At 44.5% G+C, this 18,212-nt stretch overlaps 2 protein-coding genes across 3 annotated transcripts; one reads left to right on the forward strand and one right to left on the reverse strand.

The window, feature by feature from the left end:
• Positions 1-1,199: 1,199 nt before the first annotated feature.
• On the forward strand, positions 1,200-7,700 carry LOC144587232 (uncharacterized). Its single transcript, XM_078387161.1, has one exon. It carries the CDS (start codon positions 1,200-1,202, stop codon positions 2,778-2,780), a length of 1,581 nt encoding a protein of 526 aa, XP_078243287.1. The 3' UTR covers positions 2,781-7,700.
• Positions 7,701-8,593: 893 nt separating this feature from the next.
• On the reverse strand, positions 8,594-18,182 carry LOC140703843 (uncharacterized). 2 transcript variants are annotated; one of them, XM_078387327.1, is made up of 2 exons: positions 18,136-18,182; positions 8,594-9,514 (listed from the first exon to the last, which is right to left on the reverse strand). In XM_078387327.1, the coding sequence occupies exons 1-2, from the start codon at positions 18,152-18,154 to the stop codon at positions 8,703-8,705; spliced, it is 831 nt and encodes a 276-aa protein (XP_078243453.1). In that variant the 5' UTR covers positions 18,155-18,182; the 3' UTR covers positions 8,594-8,702. The 2 variants fall into 2 exon arrangements, with proteins under 2 accessions (XP_078243453.1, XP_078243452.1); XM_078387326.1 differs by lacking the exon at positions 18,136-18,182 and adding an exon at positions 11,997-12,899 and having other exon boundaries at positions 8,594-11,945.
• Between the last annotated feature and the right edge of the window lie 30 nt (positions 18,183-18,212).

The following is an 18,212-nucleotide window of genomic DNA, read 5'->3' on the forward strand; positions in this document are numbered from 1 at the left end:
GGTAGCTTTAATGACATTGTCCAACCATCTTCTCTTCTGTTGTCCCCTTCTCCTCTTGCCTTTACATTTTCCCAACATCAGGTACTTTTCCAGGGAGATTTCTCATAAGATTGCCAAAGTATTGAAGCTTCAGCTTCAGGATCTGTCCTTCCATCATTGTTTACACTCCTGAGTTCTGGCCCCTCGCCAAAACATTCAACGTTGATTTCCTTCAAAATGGAGTAGGTTTGTTCTCTTTGCAGTCCAGGGGACTCTCAAGAGTCTCCTCCAGCAAAACAATTCAAAAGCATTTGAAGCAGATCAATAGAGGAGAGGGAACCCCCCTCTGAAAGTGCGAGGGTACCGTGTCCACACTCTACCCACTCGATCTACAACAAAAGCATCATGTTGATTATAAGCTCAGAAGTGTGATTGTCCAGGTTTGATCATTGGCTTGGATGCATCTAGTAAATCCTACTCCAGTGGAATATGCCTGTTGAATCAGTGGGGATTTGATGACACAACTCCATAACTCTGAGCTAAGTTGTAGTCCTTTGTTACCATTTAATCTACCTTTTATTCTACAGGGAAAATATCAGTCGAAAAGTATAAACTCTTTTAACCATTAAAAATTGCAATATATATTACTGACATGTTTTATAATTGAAAGAATATATTTCACATAGCCCTGGCATTTATTCCTTTGAGAAAAATCACTAATATTCATATAAGGGTATTTTACCCATAGAATCATGCTGGCATAAAGGACATGACTTGTAATTCTTTATCTTCAATCTCATTGCCATTAAACAATCCCCATGTTTTTCTTCACATAACTGCACTAAACTGATGCTAACATTAAGCTACTTCACTTTTCTATGTCAGGTAATGTTTCTCAGTAGTGAGATTTGTGTCTGTGTTGCACTCGTCCATCTTCTCTTTTTCCTCCATCAGGTCACAGACATGAGAAAGAGAATCATAAGGAGCCACTTTTTAAGCCACTGAAAAGAAACCAAAACAATTGGACACCCAAAAGGCAGAAAGGAAGAGAGCCAAGGATAGAGGAAAACACATCCACCGTCTCAGGCTGTTGATGTTTGAGAATTCCTGATGATAAGGAAAAACAAAAAGGAGTGAGTTTCCCATCAGCAGAAATAAATTCACACGTATCTCAGATTTGAAGAAAAAGCAGAGACCACTGGCGGGGGAAGCCAAAGAGCATGGAGCAGGAAAACAGCGTAACTATAAATAATACTTCTATTTCACATGAAAAAATCCTGACCAAAAAACCCCCATTTCAATATCTACATCACGGAGAGAGCTTTTGTAATATGAATGCACATCAAAGAATTCACAAAGGGGAGAAACAATATGAATGCATGGAATGTGGAAAGAACTTCAGTCACAGTAGTGCCCTAAGTAAACATCTATGGACTCACACAGGGGAGAAACCTTATAAATGCATGGAATGTGGAAAGAGCTTCAGTACAAGTAGTGTCCTTATTATACATCAAAGAACTCATACGGGGGAGAAGCCATATGAATGCATGGAATGTGGAAAAAGCTTCAGCCAAAGCAGTATCCTCAGTAGACATGGAACAATTCACAAAGGAGACAAATCATATAAATGCATGGATTGTGGAAAGGGCTTTAGTCAGAGCAGTGCCCTGAGTTCACATAAAAGAATTCATAAAGGAGAGAAACCATATAAATGCATGCAATGTGGAAAAGATTTCACTCACAGCAGTACCCTTCGTTTACATCAAAGAACACACACAGGGGAAAAACCACATAAATGCATGGAATGTGGAAAGAACTTTAGCCAAACCAGTATCCTCAGTAGACATCTGCGAACTCACACAGGGGAGAAACCTTATAAATGCATGAAATGTGGAAAGAGCTTTGGTGAGAAAAAGACCCTGTGTATACATCTACGAACTCACACAGGGGAGAAACCATATAAATGTATGGAATGTGGAAAAACCTTCAGTTGCAACAGTAGCCTTCGTTCACATCAAAGAATTCACACTGGGGAGAAACCATATAAATGCATGGTATGTGGAAAGAGCTTCAGTGGCAGCAGTAAACTTAGATTACATCAAAGAATTCACACTGGGGAGAAACCATATGAATGCATGGAATGTGGGAAGAGTTTTTGTGACCGTGGATCATATGCTAGACATCAAAGAACCCACACTGGGGAGAAACCATATGAATGCATGGAATGTGGAAAGAGCTTCAATCGGAGCAATATCCTTAGTTCACATCAAAGAATTCATACAGGGGAGAAACCATATGAATGCATGGAATGTGGAAAGAGCTTCCGTCAAAGCGGTACCCTTAGTTCACATCAAAGAACCCACACAGACCGAAAACCATATGAATGCATGGAATGTGGAAAGAGTTTCAGAGAGAGAAAGGCTCTTACTAAACATCAAAGAACTCACACGTTGGAGAAACCATATGAATGCATGGAATGTGGAAAGTGTTTCAGAGACAGCTCTACTCTCACGTTACATCGAAGAACACACACTGGGGAGAAACCATATAAATGCATGGAATGTGGAAAGTGTTTCAGTACTAACAGTGAACTCATGATACATCGAAGAACACACACTGGGGAGAAACCATATAAATGCATGGAATGTGGAAAGAGTTTTAGCCAAAGTAGTATCCTCAATAGACATCAAAGAACTCACACAGGAGAGAAACCGTATAAATGTGTGAAATGTGGAAAGGACTTCAGTCGCAGCCATCATCTCAAGGGTCATCAAAGAACCCACATGGGAGAAACCATATAACTGCATGGAATGAACTGCAGTTTCATCATTAGCCTTTGTTTACATCAAATAATTCATAGAGGAGAAAGCATATAGTGAATGAAAGGTTTAAAATCATCAGCAAGAGCAGTAGTCTTACTGGACATAAAACAGATCCGGGGCAAAACCACACAAGGAAAAAGGAATGGAATAGGAATAGTAAAAGGAATGTGAGAAGAGCTACAGTACTAGTGAAAAGCTTACTAAATACCAAAGAGTGACTGTTATTTCTCGTATATCGAACATGCTGATATTTATGACAGAGCACACCCAGCACTGAAACCAACCACTTCAGTGAAATCTGGAAAGACCTAGAGTGCCAATAGAAACCTTATTAAATGTCAAAGGAGAAACTGTTTAAGGATGTGGAACTTTGAAACATTCTGTTAAAGAAGGAAATGTATTTGACATTTCTCATATATGGAACATGCTGATGTTTAAGCGAATGGGAGAAACACTATAGTGCATAACCAACAAAAGTGGCTTTACTCAGCACAACAGAGCATACCCAGCCCCGAAACCATACTATTTCAGTGAAATCTGGAAAGACCTAGAGTGCCAATCGAAACCTTATTAAATGTCAAAGGAGAAACTTTTTAGTTGAAACATATGGAAAGCACTAATGTTTAAGGATGTGGAACTTTGGAACATTCTTTTAAGGAAGGAAATGTATTTGACATCATAAAAAAATACATTAGAGAAAATTGAATGATGTATCAGGCTTGGGTAGTTGCTTCCTAGAAGAATGATGATGTCACATTCCGTTTTCTCTTTCAGGAGAAGCCAGATTTAGATGGGCAAAACTAAACCTTTTGTTGAAATGTGTTTTTCCTGGTGAAGCACTAGATTGCAGGGAAAACGTGCCAGAGGGAGACCACAGCTACGATTCAAGGATATCTGCAAGCAGGATCTGAAGGCCTTAGGAATGGACCTCAATAGATGGGAAACCTTTACATCTGAGCGCTCAGCCTGGAGGCAGGCGGTGCATCACGGCCTCCCCCAATTTGAAGAGACCCTCGTCCAGCAGGCCAAGGCGAAGAAACCAGGAAAATCAGGGAGCTGGACAGGGGACAAATTGTATCTGTCTTCAGTGTGGGAAGTTATTGTCATTAAGTGGCTGAAAAAGTCTACCAGTGTATATTCATGAGGGTTATGCCCAGGTATCTCATTATGAAACAAATTGTGCAGTTTAATTGCAAAATGAACCACCAAAAAAACCCGCTCAGAGCTGAATGTGCAGCTGTGCCCACGGAACTGTTTTCTGGATACGACTTCCTCTTCAGTGCCACAACAGCTCATACAACCCCATGTTATACAAGTGTAGCTACACAGTGGAATTTTGGCCACTAATAGATAGATCATAACTCCCAGTGATAAGTAGACATTGGCATCTCAGATACCGAATATGATTGAACAGATTGATCTAAATCTTATCCAATTGGACACAAATGAGACTGAATTAGAGGTGGAAGATGCCAGAAGTGACCACTTATTTAGAATATAATAAACATGACAGAGTGACGTTCAGCCGTTTCCTAACACACACTCTTCCTAACCCCAGAGTTTCCCATGATTTCAGGGTCTTGCTCTCAGCAGTCTCTAGAATCTTGATCTCCTAGCCCTGAAGTCAATTTACACTCATGGTGCTGATTATCGGGGCATCTTGGGACCTCAAGATTGAGTCACAAGTCCGAGGCTTGGGACTCAGGACTTGGAATTCAGGAAAGCTTTTGATAGAGTGCCCCATGATATTCTAATTAGCAAAGTACATTTGGGCTGAATAGAAAGACTTGTGTCTCCTGCTGCCCTCCCCCACTATCATCTGCCTTCCTACCGCTGCCTGCATTTGGGACACAGGTGAGTGCTTTCCCCTAACCTATGTGCAAGCTGTCAAGCTAGAGCATCACCAGGGAACTTACAGGAAGAGGCAGGTTGGAGCAGGCCAGTATCATCATGAAAGGCCCTCTGATGTGCTATATTTGAAGATGGCAGTGGTGGCAACAGGTAGGCTGATGGGCAGGGGGGCATAGGGACTTGACAATGCAACTCAGGCAAATGAATCCAAGTCGCCAATCACCCCAGAAGTCCAGTTTGACAGTGAGTTGCGAGTTCCCGTATCTGCTGTTTACCAAACTTTGTGTCACTAATCTCATTGAGAAAGCCCACTTCATCGGGACAGTTAGAACTATTGTGGAAAATTACATGGTCAAGAGAAGAAAAACGTTAATATTTCTCTTTATGGAGCAGAGCTGGTAGTTTGTTGACATGAGTGTAATCAGTCCCATAATACGCCCACCAAAAAAAGGGTGGATGTCCAAATCATGAGGGCGAACCTTTTTATGGAGAAGTAACTGGAGCAGCAGCATGTCTGCTCCTTAGGGAGATTCGACAGCTCCCTGAAGATCAGGAGGAAGTGGAGGTCAGAAAATCAAGAGGACAGGCAAGCCTTGCCGCCATATCTGTTGCTGGCTGATTAAGCTGAGCTGGTCCTAAGAGGAGAGACTCGGATGTTGCCACACCAACAAAACATTGGGGTCTGAATTTCCATTTGATTCTCAGGGGTCCATCTTTGGAGGTGTATAAGTGAATGCTAGCTTTCTTTGGTTCACATACTGTATGAAATGCTGCCATGGGTGCAAAAGAACTGGAGGATTGAGATGGGGATTCTAGATAAATACTGGTAAGCAATACATTTAGAGAGGAAAAATTAAAACAGTTGGGAAAAATTAGCACAGAATCTATTGTCTGAGAACATAATTCATAACTCCAGTTGCGACCGTGAATTGGGCCATCTCTACTATCCTAAGGACAACAAACTGAGACTGGTAACTTTGGCAAACTGTATCTCCCTTCCCCCCCTTCTTTCCCTGTACTTTGCTATTGCCTGCCTTGATCCCAAAACTCCACTCTGCAATGGAAAGTGGAAAGCTGTAGAAGAGGATTGAACATGAGAGTGATTGACTCAAAAAAGAAATCAACTGCCTTACTTTTCCAGGATCTGAGCAGAAATATTATTAATATAATCTGGAGATCCTTAATTCACAGCCCCCACAACTTGAGGGCACAAAAGAGCACAAGTGTATATTACCTTCTGAGTGTAGGAGGGCCAAGATAGTGGAAATATTTTTACTTTATTTTCCTCCATTTCTCTCATCATCCAAACTAATACTAAACCCACTTTATGCCAACTATATTCAATCTCATCAGGATCCTTTCATACCTTTCCTCCTATTTGTGTCATTGGAAGCTCACAGATTTCATGCCACTTTCTCCCCTCACTCTAAATGTGCCAATGTGGGGAACCTGATGAGGATACCTGATTCTCCCAGGAGTCAGTCCTACAGAAAAGTATAGACCTTCCAGGCAAATTACAGATTCTGTGATTCATTATAGCTGATGTTATGCCTGTAAAGGGTTAATTCGAGAATGAAACCAGAAAATCGGTAACATATTTTTCCAAATTCAACTTGGTATCTCATTATTATAAGACTTTCTTTTCATAGAATAGAAATGTGATGATGGAAGGGGCCTACAAGGCTGTCAAGTCCAACCCTGTGGTCAATGTAGGAAATCAAAGCATATCTGCCAGGTGATTCAGTTTTTCTTGAAAGCCTCCAGTGTTGGAGCGCTCACCAACTCCTGAGGTAACTGATTCACTTTTTGTTGCAGACAAAAATAGAGTCTCTGGAGATCCTTAATTCACAACCCCCACAACTTGAGGGCACAAAAGAGCACAAGTGTATATTACCTTCTGAGTGTAGGACAGCCAAGATAGAAATATATTTCCTTTACTTTCCTCCTTCATTTCTCTCATCAACCAGACTAATACTAAGCCCACTTTATGTCAACTATATTCAATCTCATCAGGATCCTTTTATACCTTTCCTCCTATCTGTGTCATTGCAAGCTCACAGATTTCATGCCACTTTCTCCCCTCACTCTAAATGTGCCAATGTGGAGAACCTGATGAGGATACCTGATTCCCCCAGAAAAGTATAGAACTCCCAGGCAAATTACAGATTCTGTGATTTCTTATAGCTGATGTTATGTCTGTAAAGGGTTGATTCCAGAGTGAAACCAGAAAATGAGTAACATGTTTTTCCAAACTCAACTTGGTATCTCATTATAAGACTTTCTTTTCATAGAATCATAGAAATGTGATGATGGAAGGGGCCTACAAGGATGTCAAGTCCAACCCTGTGGTCAATGCAGGAAATCAATCAAAGCATATCTGCCAGGTGATTCTTGAATGCCTCCAGTGTTGGAGCACTCACCAACTCCCGAGGTAACTGATTCACTTTTTGTTGCAGTAATTCCAGAACGTGTTAATTCTGTACAAATTCCATTTATCTAGATTCCATACTTAGAAGTTGCAAATCCAAAATTATATCAATGACAGTCTTGCAGCTGTGAGGGGAAAAACAGGGACATACGCTTAAATCCAAGTCATGCAGTTATATAAACAATGTAGGCTTACTTAAAATACATCCTTGCAACTTGTGAAAAGATGCAGGTATTGAAACATTGGTTACTGGCAAAGTTTGAGCCATACAGTATTTGAATCAAAGATACAATAGCATGAAGACATGGGAGCTTACACCCTACAAAGGTGGAAAATACATCGCTAGAAGACTTCAACATCCTTGAGAATAACATTATAAAATGTGCAAATATACGGTGAAAAGCATTAATAATCCACAAGCGTTTTGTTAACAAGAGAAAAATATTTTCTCGAAAGAGATAAATCTTCACCCAATCTTGGCCATCTAGAATCTGTGGCTATGTTATGTCCATTGTCTGATGCAGCGTTATCTCTTTGCTGCTCTCAGACTGCCTGCCAGGCATGGATTTCATCCTCTGTCACACTCCATTAAAATAAAGCATGTGTCCTTTCTCTGCTCACTTTGGTCGTTTCTTCATTCAATATCAGTATGTAATCTGTCCCCATTTACATTCTAGTAAACTAAACAATTTTACTCAAGGTCTTGCTTCTGCTGGCCTTGGCAGGTCCAACCTTTGGAGATCACAGCTCTTGGCCTCCTCAGCTCCTGGACTTCTCAAGACTTGGCTGTTTAATGGTTGGGTTAAATGCCCTCTTCCTTGAGCAGTACTGGCTAGAATGACATAACTATTATGAATAAGTGGAGGAGACAGGATTGCAACTGGAGATTGATAAATAGTCAAAGAATGCCTTATTGAACGAGTTCAGATCTCCAGGACCAGATAAACTGCATCCAAAAGTGTTGAAGGAACTGTTTATTATTTTCTTGAAATAATGGGAAATGGGTGAAGTGCCAGGTGATTGAAGGAGGGTTAATGCTATCCCTTTCTTCAAAAAGGGCACAAAAAAGAATGAGGAAACCACAGACCAGCCTGAAAAATCCTGTGTGTGGCAGGATTTATTTTTGATCGGGTAACCTCCCTGATAGAGGAAATACTGTAGACATCGTATATTTTGAGCAAAACTTTTCAGAAAGTGCCGCATGATTTGATTAGCTAGCTAAGTAGGTGTGAGCTGGATAGAACAGTCAGCTCCTTCTCAAACTGGGAGAAGGTAACAAGTGGGGTACCCAGGGCTCAATCCTGGAACCTGTTCTCTTCAACATTTTTATTAATGACCTGAATCAGAGGGTACAGGAAATGCTAATCAGATTTGCAGATGACACAAAATTGGGTGGAATAGCTAATAGCTGGAAGAAAGGAAGAAAATTCAAAATCATTTATTTATTTATTGTATTTATACCCCACCTAGCTAGTCATTTCGACCACTCTAGGCGGCTTACAACATAAGGATAACAAGTTCTAAAACATTTATAACAATTAATTAATTAAATGATTCTATAAGATGGGAAAAATAAAAATAAATCAAATAAAGAGGGGGGGGGAAAGGGAAGAGGACAGGAATTAACTGGAAGGGAAGGCCTGCCTATACATCCATGTTTTTAGTTGGTTCTTAAAAGTACCCAGCGAGGGTGCAGCGCGACTCTCCGGAGGTAGGTTATTCCAGAGACGAGGAGCCACCGCCGAGAAAGCCCGGTTTCTAGTTCTTTCTTTCCGGGCCTCCCTCAGTGTCAGGCTCCTCAGCCTCACCTCCTGGCTCGTGTGGGTGACATGGGTAGAACTAGTTGGGAGTAAGCATTCCGCCAAGTATCGAGGTCCTAAACCGTTTAGGGCTTTATATGTAAGCATTAACACTTTGAAGTCAATGCGGAAACGGATGGGCAGCCAGTGCAGCATGGCCAGAGTAGGAGAGATATGTTGGTATTTTCTCACTCCAGTAAGGAGTCTGGCCGCCGCATTCGCATTCTGCACCACTTGAAGTTTCCGCATCAGCTTCAAAGGAAGCCCCACGTAGAGCGTGTTACAGTAGTCTAATCTAGAAATTACGAGCGCAAGTACTAAGGTAGTGAGCGCCCCCGTGTCTAGGTAAGGTCGCAGCTGGGCAATCCGCCAAAGGTGGAAAAAGGCGGTGCGGACTACCGATGCCACCTGCATTTCCATGGTGAGCATCAGGTCCAGGTGTATCCCCAGGCTGCGGACCCTACTCTTCGCAGCCAGGGCCACCCCCCCAAACATGAGGGAGTTTCCCAAGCCACCATCCACAGGGCCACCCACCCTCAGAACTTGCGTCTTGTCCGGGTTCAGCCTCAGCCCGTTCTCCTGCATCCACTGCTGTACGGCCCCCAGGCAGTGCTGAAGGGACAGGACAGCATCACCTGCAGTTGGTGAAAAGGAAATATAGAGCTGGGTGTCATCAGCATATTGATGGCACGATGCTCCACATCCCCTGATGACCCCACCCAGCGGCCTCATATAGATGTTAAACAGCATTGGGAGGATGATCGACCCCTGTGGAACCCCACAATTGAGACTCCATGGGGCCGAAAGTTATCATCTGGACAGGCTGGAGCACTGGGCTGAAAACAACAGAATGAAATTCAACGGAGCCCTCCTGTAAAGCTGCCAGATAGATTAGATTGGATTTTGGGCTGAAAGGATGGTCTGGAGTACTGAAAGCATTTCAACAAGGAAGCAGAACCACTCATTGACATTTCTACTGACTCAACATTAGCAGTATGCTATGTATGCTCAAATTTTCAGCCCCACTGGTTGGGGCTCTGCCCCCCCCCCCACATACACATGGAGTTCCTTTGTGACCTGAACCAACGGGGCTGAAAACAGTCAAGGATGAAAGCTGCTCAGAGGGAAGGTTTCCTTAGAGGAAACCTTGGCAGTAAGGTTCAGATCTTCACCACTGATTGAGCTTTTGTGCCAAACTGAAGGTGAATACCCGGTGATAAGTAAGAGAGCATTGTATGTTTTGATCCTGTGATGAAGTCAAAATAACATTGAACAAGAAATGTGTGTTGCAATCTCCATAGCGGCAAGATTTGATGTGTAACGTAAAGAAAAATAAGCAAATCCATCTCACTAGGATATTTAATAGAAATGTAGCCATTTTCTAGCTCTCTAAAATTTAGACTATTTTCCTGTTCATGAAAATAAAAAAAAATTCTACAGGTTTAAATTTTTAGTTTTGTTGTGTGGTTAATCTCAATTTCTAAGAAGGTTTTTAAGCCTAGGAAAGCATTTTAAAACTTATACTGTATTAAATTGTTTCTTAACCAATCAAACATTTATTAAACAAATGTTATATTTTCATTTTGTTACATCCTATAACTATACATTATTTTCAGGAGGAAAAAAATGGCAGTACTAATCAGGCTGGGCTGATTCTCTCCAGTAACTGAAAGTCTTATTTTGGGGGCCAATGCCAGTGAGTGAAGGAAGCTAGGAGTTGAAAATTTTAGGAACCAGTGCTATAAGCCAACCCACCCTATTTCACTTTATCAAGTTGTAGCTTGAAGCTTCCTCCAAAATTTAGCAATAACTATTTTGGCTAATTAACAAGTAGCTCATTAAAAGTTTATAAAGTAGATTTGCATTGTCTCTTCCACAAAATAATCGTAGGGCTAACTCTAGAGATTTGACGAGGTGTGCTGGAAATGATAATTTCACTGGTGTCAAATATCACTTCTGGAACATAATTATGATTTTAGAATTGCAGAGGTTGAAGGGACCCTATGGGTCATCAAGTCCAGCCCTTGCCAAGCAGACACAAGTGGGGAATAAAACATCCAACCCCTGACTCGGCAGCCAAAGGCCTAAACTACTGAGCTATCCAGCAGTTCATCTTCAAGACTGATTCTTTAAACCTAGTTGACACTTTTTAAATTATGTTGGCCTGGTCTTTTCGGACATTTTAATGTAACAATCAACAATACTTTCACAAGTATTAATTTTATTTCATTCTAAGAGCCTGCATGCAATGGCACAGAATAACGGGCAATACAGTCCTAGAGAAGCTGACAGTGGCCAAAGACAGTGGTCTAAAGCTGGGTTCAGTATGTGACTTTTTATCTTCATTCCCCTTGAAAAAGAAGTCAAGGCGGCCCTTCATTCAATCATTCATGAACAAAGTTACTTCTGCATCAAACCGCAAACCAAAATCATTGTTTGCTTTTGCAATGTGAGAGCAGGGAAGAGCCAATTAGCTGATTCAACCCTGACAATATGGGGGCGACAGTTGTAGGCAGACAGATCAGCCTCACATCCAATGTAAATTTCACTCTTCCTGGGTGTTTCCCCAGCAGTTCTTTTCTGGATTTGTTGGTTTTAGATTATTAATCTTTTTTCCCCTCACACTTTAAACTTAAATAAGAGGATAATTATCACAGAATTGCCTATAAATGATTCACCTACTGAGGTACCACAGGCCTCCAGAGACCTCTTCGGGTGGACCAGGAGAAAATTCCTCATGCCAAGATTTCCCCATTCAAAGAGGCAACTGTGACAGTCCTTTTAAACATGTATAATAAAGATAAACTGGAAATAAGAAGTGAGCTTTTTTTTCTGAACAATCATCTTGTTCCCTCGGCGCATGTTGTAGTAGACCAAGAGCATTCTTTATGGTGTGGAGCTGCTTCCAAAACCCTCATAAAAGTTTTGAGCCACGTGAGGTCCTCAAGAAATGCCCTGAGGAGTTCCATGGGCCGGGGGGGGGGAGGGGATCGGATCCCAGGTGATCTGCCTCTTCTCCCGATTCCCTGTACAGTGGACCCTCGACTTACAGACGGCTCGACTTACCTTACACGAGGCTGAAGTTAGCTTCTTATTCGGCCAGCTTCTTCGACTTACAGACTTTTTGAGTTACAGACTTCTCTGGCTGCAAAATTTAGATTCGACTTGCAGCCAGAGAATCGACTTACAGACCAGAAAAAAACCAAAATGGAATAAAAATAGAATAAAAACCACTGGTTATGGGATTAATCGGTTTTCAGTGCATTGTAGGTCAATGGAGATTCGACTTACAGACTTTTCGACTTGCAGCCACCATTCCAATACGGATTAATTCCTTAAGTAGAGGGTTCGCTGTGTTCACTACTGTGTGCCGTCTTCTCTACCAGACGATTGTTTGAGGGGGCCTGAGGCGCCTGAGGGGAGCACCTTGGCCATTGCTTTCCCTCGAGTGAATTTCCAGGGCCGATGTGGGATTTCCAGAGGGATATCCCGAGTCCTAGCTTCCCCCCCCCCGCAAAGGCCCCCCCTCAGGGGACCGCCTCCTCGGGCTGTGGCTCCTCAGCATCACAGCCCCAGAGAGAGAGACTAAACGGTCACCTCAAGAGACTCCAGAAAACCGTTCCTGCCCTCCCCCACACCAGGAGGGAAGGCAAGGCGCCTGCGCGGAGAAAGGCGGTTAGCGGGCGAGACGATGGGAGCCCTTCCCCGGGCGCTTGCGCACAAAGGCATCGGCGCTTCTTCCCGCCTCCCCCCCCTCCAGTTTGGCGGTTGGAGCGAGGAGGCCCCTTTCCCGGCCCTGAGGGGAAAAAGTGGTGGGGAAACAGCCTCCGTCCCTCCACATTCTTTCCCCCCCACACACACCTGTTGGCGCCTGAGGACAGAGCAGGACGAAATGGGGGTGGTCGACCTTCCTCAGGCTGTTGGGAAGAGCTTACTATGGGGCGCTTATGGGGCCTCCCAGAGGCGGCCTCCCCCGCCGCCCCTTTCCCATCCACGTCACCCCCTCAACCTTCCTTCCCCTAAACCAGGCTTGTCCAACGCGCGGCCCCCGGGCCGCATGCGGCCCAGGTCGGCTCCTAATGCGGCCCAGTGAAGGTTCCACACCTCCCACAATGCTGTGCAAAAAAGAGGAGGCAGGCAGAGCAGCAAGTCCTGGAGCCAGAAAGCTGTAGTGCAGCAGGGCAGTCAGCCTGAGCTGGAAAGACGCAGAGAGGTGAAGGCGGAGAGGGAGGAGCTGCCCGCCGGCCCACGGAGTGTGTGTGTTGGGCGCCAAATCCACCCCGCGGCACAGCTAACTCAGCGCCTGTGGGGGAAAGCGGGTAGCCGAGCTGCTCGACACTGTTGGTGCCCAGAGTGAGAGAGGAAGTCAGCTGGTGGTTCATCCGTCCAGTTGCCAGGCTTTGGGTTTTCCGACCAAGCAGGGAGAAAGGCTGAATGTAAGTAGAAACTTCGGAGTTTCTACTTGGGAAGCCAGGGCTCTGTCTCTTGCAACCCTGTTCTTCCGTGCTGCTAACTTTCCAGCCCGGCTGCGAGGGGAGCAGCGCGGAGAGAACGTGGGACGCACGAGACAGAAGCCCTGTGGAGAGGGCTTTTGAATTTCCCTCGCTCTGTCTCTTGCAACCCTGTTCTTCCCTGGTGCTAACTTTCCAGCCCGGCTGCGAGGGGAGCAGCGCGGAGAGAACATGGGGCGCAGGAGACAGAAGCCCTGTGGAGAGGGCTTTTGAATTTCCCTCGTTCTGTCTCTTGCAACCCTGTTCTTCCGTGCTGCTAACTTTCCAGCCCGGCTGCGAGGGGAGCAGCGCGGAGAGAACGTGGGACGCACGAGACAGAAGCCCTGTGGAGAGGGCTTTTGAATTTCCCTCGCTCTGTCTCTTGCAACCCTGTTCTTCCGTGCTGTTAACTTTCCCGCCCGGCTGCGAGGGGAGCAGCGCGGAGAGAACGTGGGGCGCACGAGACAGAAGCCCCGTGGAGAGGGCTTTTGAATTTCCCTCACTCTGTCTCTTGCAACCCTGTTCTTCCCTGGTGCTAACTTTCCAGCCCGGCTGCGAGGGGAGCAGCGCGGAGAGAACATGGGGCGCAGGAGACAGAAGCCCTGTGGAGAGGGCTTTTGAATTTCCCTCGTTCTGTCTCTTGCAACCCTGTTCTTCCCTGCTGCTAACTTTCCAGCCCGGCTGCGAGGGGAGCAGCGCGGAGAGAACGTGGGACGCACGAGACAGAAGCCCTGTGGAGAGGGCTTTTGAATTTCCCTCGCTCTGTCTCTTGCAACCCTGTTCTTCCGTGCTGCTAACTTTCCCGCCCGGCTGCGAGGGGAGCAGCGCGGAGAGAACGTGGGGCGCAGGAGACAGAAGCCCTGTGGAGAGGGCTTTTGAATTTCCCTCGCTCTGTCTCTTGCAACCCTGTTCTTCCGTGCTGCTAACTTTCCAGCCCGGCTGCGAGGGGAGCAGCGCGGAGAGAACGTGGGGCGCAGGAGACAGAAGCCCTGTGGAGAGGGCTTTTGAATTTCCCTCGTTCTGTCTCTTGCAACCCTGTTCTTCCCTGCTGCTAACTTTCCAGCCCGGCTGCGAGGGGAGCAGCGCGGAGAGAACGTGGGGCGCAGGAGACAGAAGCCCTGTGGAGAGGGCTTTTGAATTTCCCTCGCTCTGTCTCTTGCAACCCTGTTCTTCCGTGCTGCTAACTTTCCAGCCCGGCTGCGAGGGGAGCAGCGCGGAGAGAACGTGGGGCGCAGGAGACAGAAGCCCTGTGGAGAGGGCTTTTGAATTTCCCTCGTTCTGTCTCTTGCAACCCTGTTCTTCCCTGCTGCTAACTTTCCAGCCCGGCTGCGAGGGGAGCAGCGCGGAGAGAACGTGGGACGCACGAGACAGAAGCCCTGTGGAGAGGGCTTTTGAATTTCCCTTGCTCTTTCTGTCTCTTGCAACCCTGTTCTTCCCTGGTGCTAACTTTCCAGCCCGGCTGCGAGGGGAGCAGCGCAGAGAGAACATGGGGCGCAGGAGACAGAAGCCCTGTGGAGAGGGCTTTTGAATTTCCCTCGTTCTGTCTCTTGCAACCCTGTTCTTCTGTGCTGCTAACTTTCCCGCCCGGCTGCGAGGGGAGCAGCGCGGAGAGAACGTGGGGCGCACGAGACAGAAGCCCTGTGGAGAGGGCTTTTGAATTTCCCTCGCTCTGTCTCTTGCAACCCTGTTCTTCCGTGCTGCTAACTTTCCTGCCCGGCTGCGAGGGGAGCAGCGCGGAGAGAACGTGGGGCGCACGAGACAGAAGCCCTGTGGAGAGGGCTTTTGAATTTCCCTCGCTCTGTCTCTTGCAACCCTGTTCTTCCGTGCTGCTAACTTTCCAGCCCGGCTGCGAGGGGAGCAGCGCGGAGAGAACGCGGGGCGCAGAAGACAGAAGCCCTGTGGAGAGGGCTTTTGAATTTCCCATATATGAATTCCACATATAGTTTCAAACCAAAGATGGCTGTATCCATACTGAGCCAGAAGGCAGTGGCAAAGTACAGTATATAAGAAGCTATGTGAGCATCAATTAATAATTACATGCCATCAAGTCAATTCTGACTCATGGCAAGTTATATACAAGTCAAAAGTGGTTTACCATTCCCTTCTTCCGAGGGTTGGGGTGGGGTGGGGACTCTGGAACTGCAACAAAGGCTGATTCTTCTCCTGGGAGCCATGGTGGGGAACTAATCTTGTGACCTCTAGTTCTGCAACCAGATTCCCAATACACTGAGCATGTTTTTCTCTAGTCTTTTGACACTGGTGCAATATCACATATATTGAGGCTATTGCTGCAAGACAGCAGATAATGCAATGCATAAAAGTAGTGCATTGAAGTTCTTTCTGTTGCAGACCAAGAATCTGAAACACTTGTACTTCAGCAGTTCAGCAGCTACTATATGTATATTTAGGTCATCCAGGCTTTAAAAATAACCCCTGGCCAAGGGACCCAGCTGTGGGGGGCTGTTTTATTTTACAGTCATGTCATCTTCTGGTTGCTGCACAATGCAGTAATTACATTGATTATTAAACCAAGCTTTCTAAAAGTCCTTTTTTTTAACATTCCAGCATGGCTTCTGAAATGTCAAAAAATGAAAACAAACACAAAAAAAGAAAAATTACAGATGAAGGAAGAGTGTTCCAAGAAAAGTGGACAGATGAATACTTTTTTGCTGAGTACAATAGTAAAGCAGTCTGCTTAATTTGCAAAGAAATAGTGCAAGTTTTCAAAGACTACAATTTGAAAAGGCATTACATGACAAGACATGCTGAGAAATTTGCTGTGTATGAAGGAATGTGTCGTAAAGACAAAATCGCTGAACTGAAAAAAAATCTATCATCTCAACAAAATTATTTTAAAAAAGTATTGATTCAATCAGATTCTATTGTCAAAGCCAGTTATGTGGTTGCACACAAGATAGCCAAATATTCAAAACCATATTGTGATGGTGAGTATATTAAGGAGTGCATGGAAGATGTGGCTGATATAATTTGCCCTGATAAAAAAGGGGACTATTCAAAAATCAGTTTGTCTCACCAGACTGTAGCCAGACGAATTGAAGATATAGGAAAATCCATGGAAAACGTTTTGAAGAGTCGAGCTGCTCATTTTAAATTTTATGCTATGGCGATAGACGAAAGTACAGATGCTACAGATACAGCTCAATTGGCAATTTTTATTAGAGGCATTGATGTCAAATATAATATCACTGAAGAAATGGCTGCTTTAGTTCCACTGAAAGACACAACTAAAGCAAGAGATTTATATGAAGCTGTGAAAAATACATTACAGCGATTTTCTTTGTCAGTTGCTAACGTATCTGGCATAGCTACTGATGGTGCCCCTGCAATGATAGGTAAAAGAGATGGGCTTGCAAAATTGATAGAAGATGATGCAATTGCCTCCCAAAATTTCAGTATGATTAAATATCACTGCATAGTACACCAAGAAAATTTATGTGCAAAAGCTTTAAAGATGGCTAACGTCATGCAGATTGTCATCAAGACTGTAAATTTCATAAGGTCCAAGGGATTGAATCATCGCCAGTTCCAGGAATTCCTTACATTTATGGATGCTGAGTATGGGGACATCATTTACTTTTCTGAAGTAAGATGGTTAAGTCGAGGGAAAATGCTGGCAAGATTTTACGATTTGAGAAATGAAATCAAGTCATTTATGGAATCTAAGACAAAATGTGTGCCAGAACTTGACGATGAAAACTGGCTCACAGATTTGGCATTTTTAGTGGACTTGACCACTCATTTAAATGAGTTAAACATGCGTCTTCAAGGTGAAAACCAACTGATCAGCACAATGTTTCAAACTATAACAGCATTTGAAATGAAACTGCAACTATGGCATTCTCAAATGAAGGCAAAAAATTTGATGCATTTTAGCACATTGGCTAAACACACCTCTGTGAACACGGAAAAATATGCAGCCTTGCTTTTCAATTTGGTACAGGAATTTCAGAGCAGGTTTCAAGATTTTAGAAAAAATCAGTCATCTTTTCTGATATTTGCAACTCCATTTTCAGTGGACATTAATATATTACCTGCCAATTTGCAAATGGAATGCATAGAGCTCCAATCTGACATTCAACTGAAAGAAAAATTTGACAATGTCTCTTTAATGGACTTCTACAAGATATATCTTCCCAGAGAAAAATATCCGTCACTTCACAATCATGCCTTATTCATGTCATCGCTATTTGGAAGCACCTACATTTGTGAGCAGCTATTTTCAAGGATGAAGCACACAAAGAATAAAACTAGAACCAAAATATCTGATGAGCACCTTGAGCACTCACTGAGAATTGCAACAAGTTCCATCAAACCAAATATGGATGCATTGGTGGTTGAGAAACAATGTCAAACATCTCACTAACTTCATTTCCAAATAAATTTGATGTTACCTGTTTTCTATGTGGTTTTTTTATGATCAGGTATTGTTACTGTTATTTTATTTTATGTGCGGCCTGAACCAAATTTTCATCTTCTAATGTGGCCCAGGGAAGGTGAAAGGTTGGACACCCCTGCCCTAAACCCTCCTGGGCGCCGCCTGTTGGGGGACTGGGGGTGGTGGTGGTCAGAAAAGCTCCCGCCATTTTGGGGATTCTCTCCTCCCTCCCCTTTTCTGCCCCCCCCCACCGGGGAGGGAGCGCCCCTCCTGCCGCCTCTAAGCGCGTCTCTTTCGGCCCCCGCGTTGGCTTTGGCAATATTCTCCCCCTCCCTTCAGCCTCCCTTCATTTAGGAAAAACATTCCTTACGGGGAGAGGAGGGAAACATAGAGCTACGAACGGTCGAGCGCGCTCCCTCAAACAGGAACCGGAAGTAAGAGCAGTAC

Source organism: Pogona vitticeps, chromosome 2 (genome assembly GCF_051106095.1).
Source record: "Pogona vitticeps strain Pit_001003342236 chromosome 2, PviZW2.1, whole genome shotgun sequence".
In the NCBI taxonomy this organism is placed as follows: Eukaryota; Metazoa; Chordata; class Lepidosauria; order Squamata; family Agamidae; genus Pogona; species Pogona vitticeps.

Excerpts from the sequence above, each read along its gene's own strand:
- LOC144587232 (XM_078387161.1), top strand. The coding sequence starts at position 1,200 with ATGGAGCAGGAAAACAGCGTAACTATAAATAATACTTCTATTTCACAT.
- LOC140703843 (XM_078387326.1), bottom strand. The coding sequence starts at position 9,629 with ATGCTGTTTAACATCTATATGAGGCCGCTGGGTGGGGTCATCAGGGGA.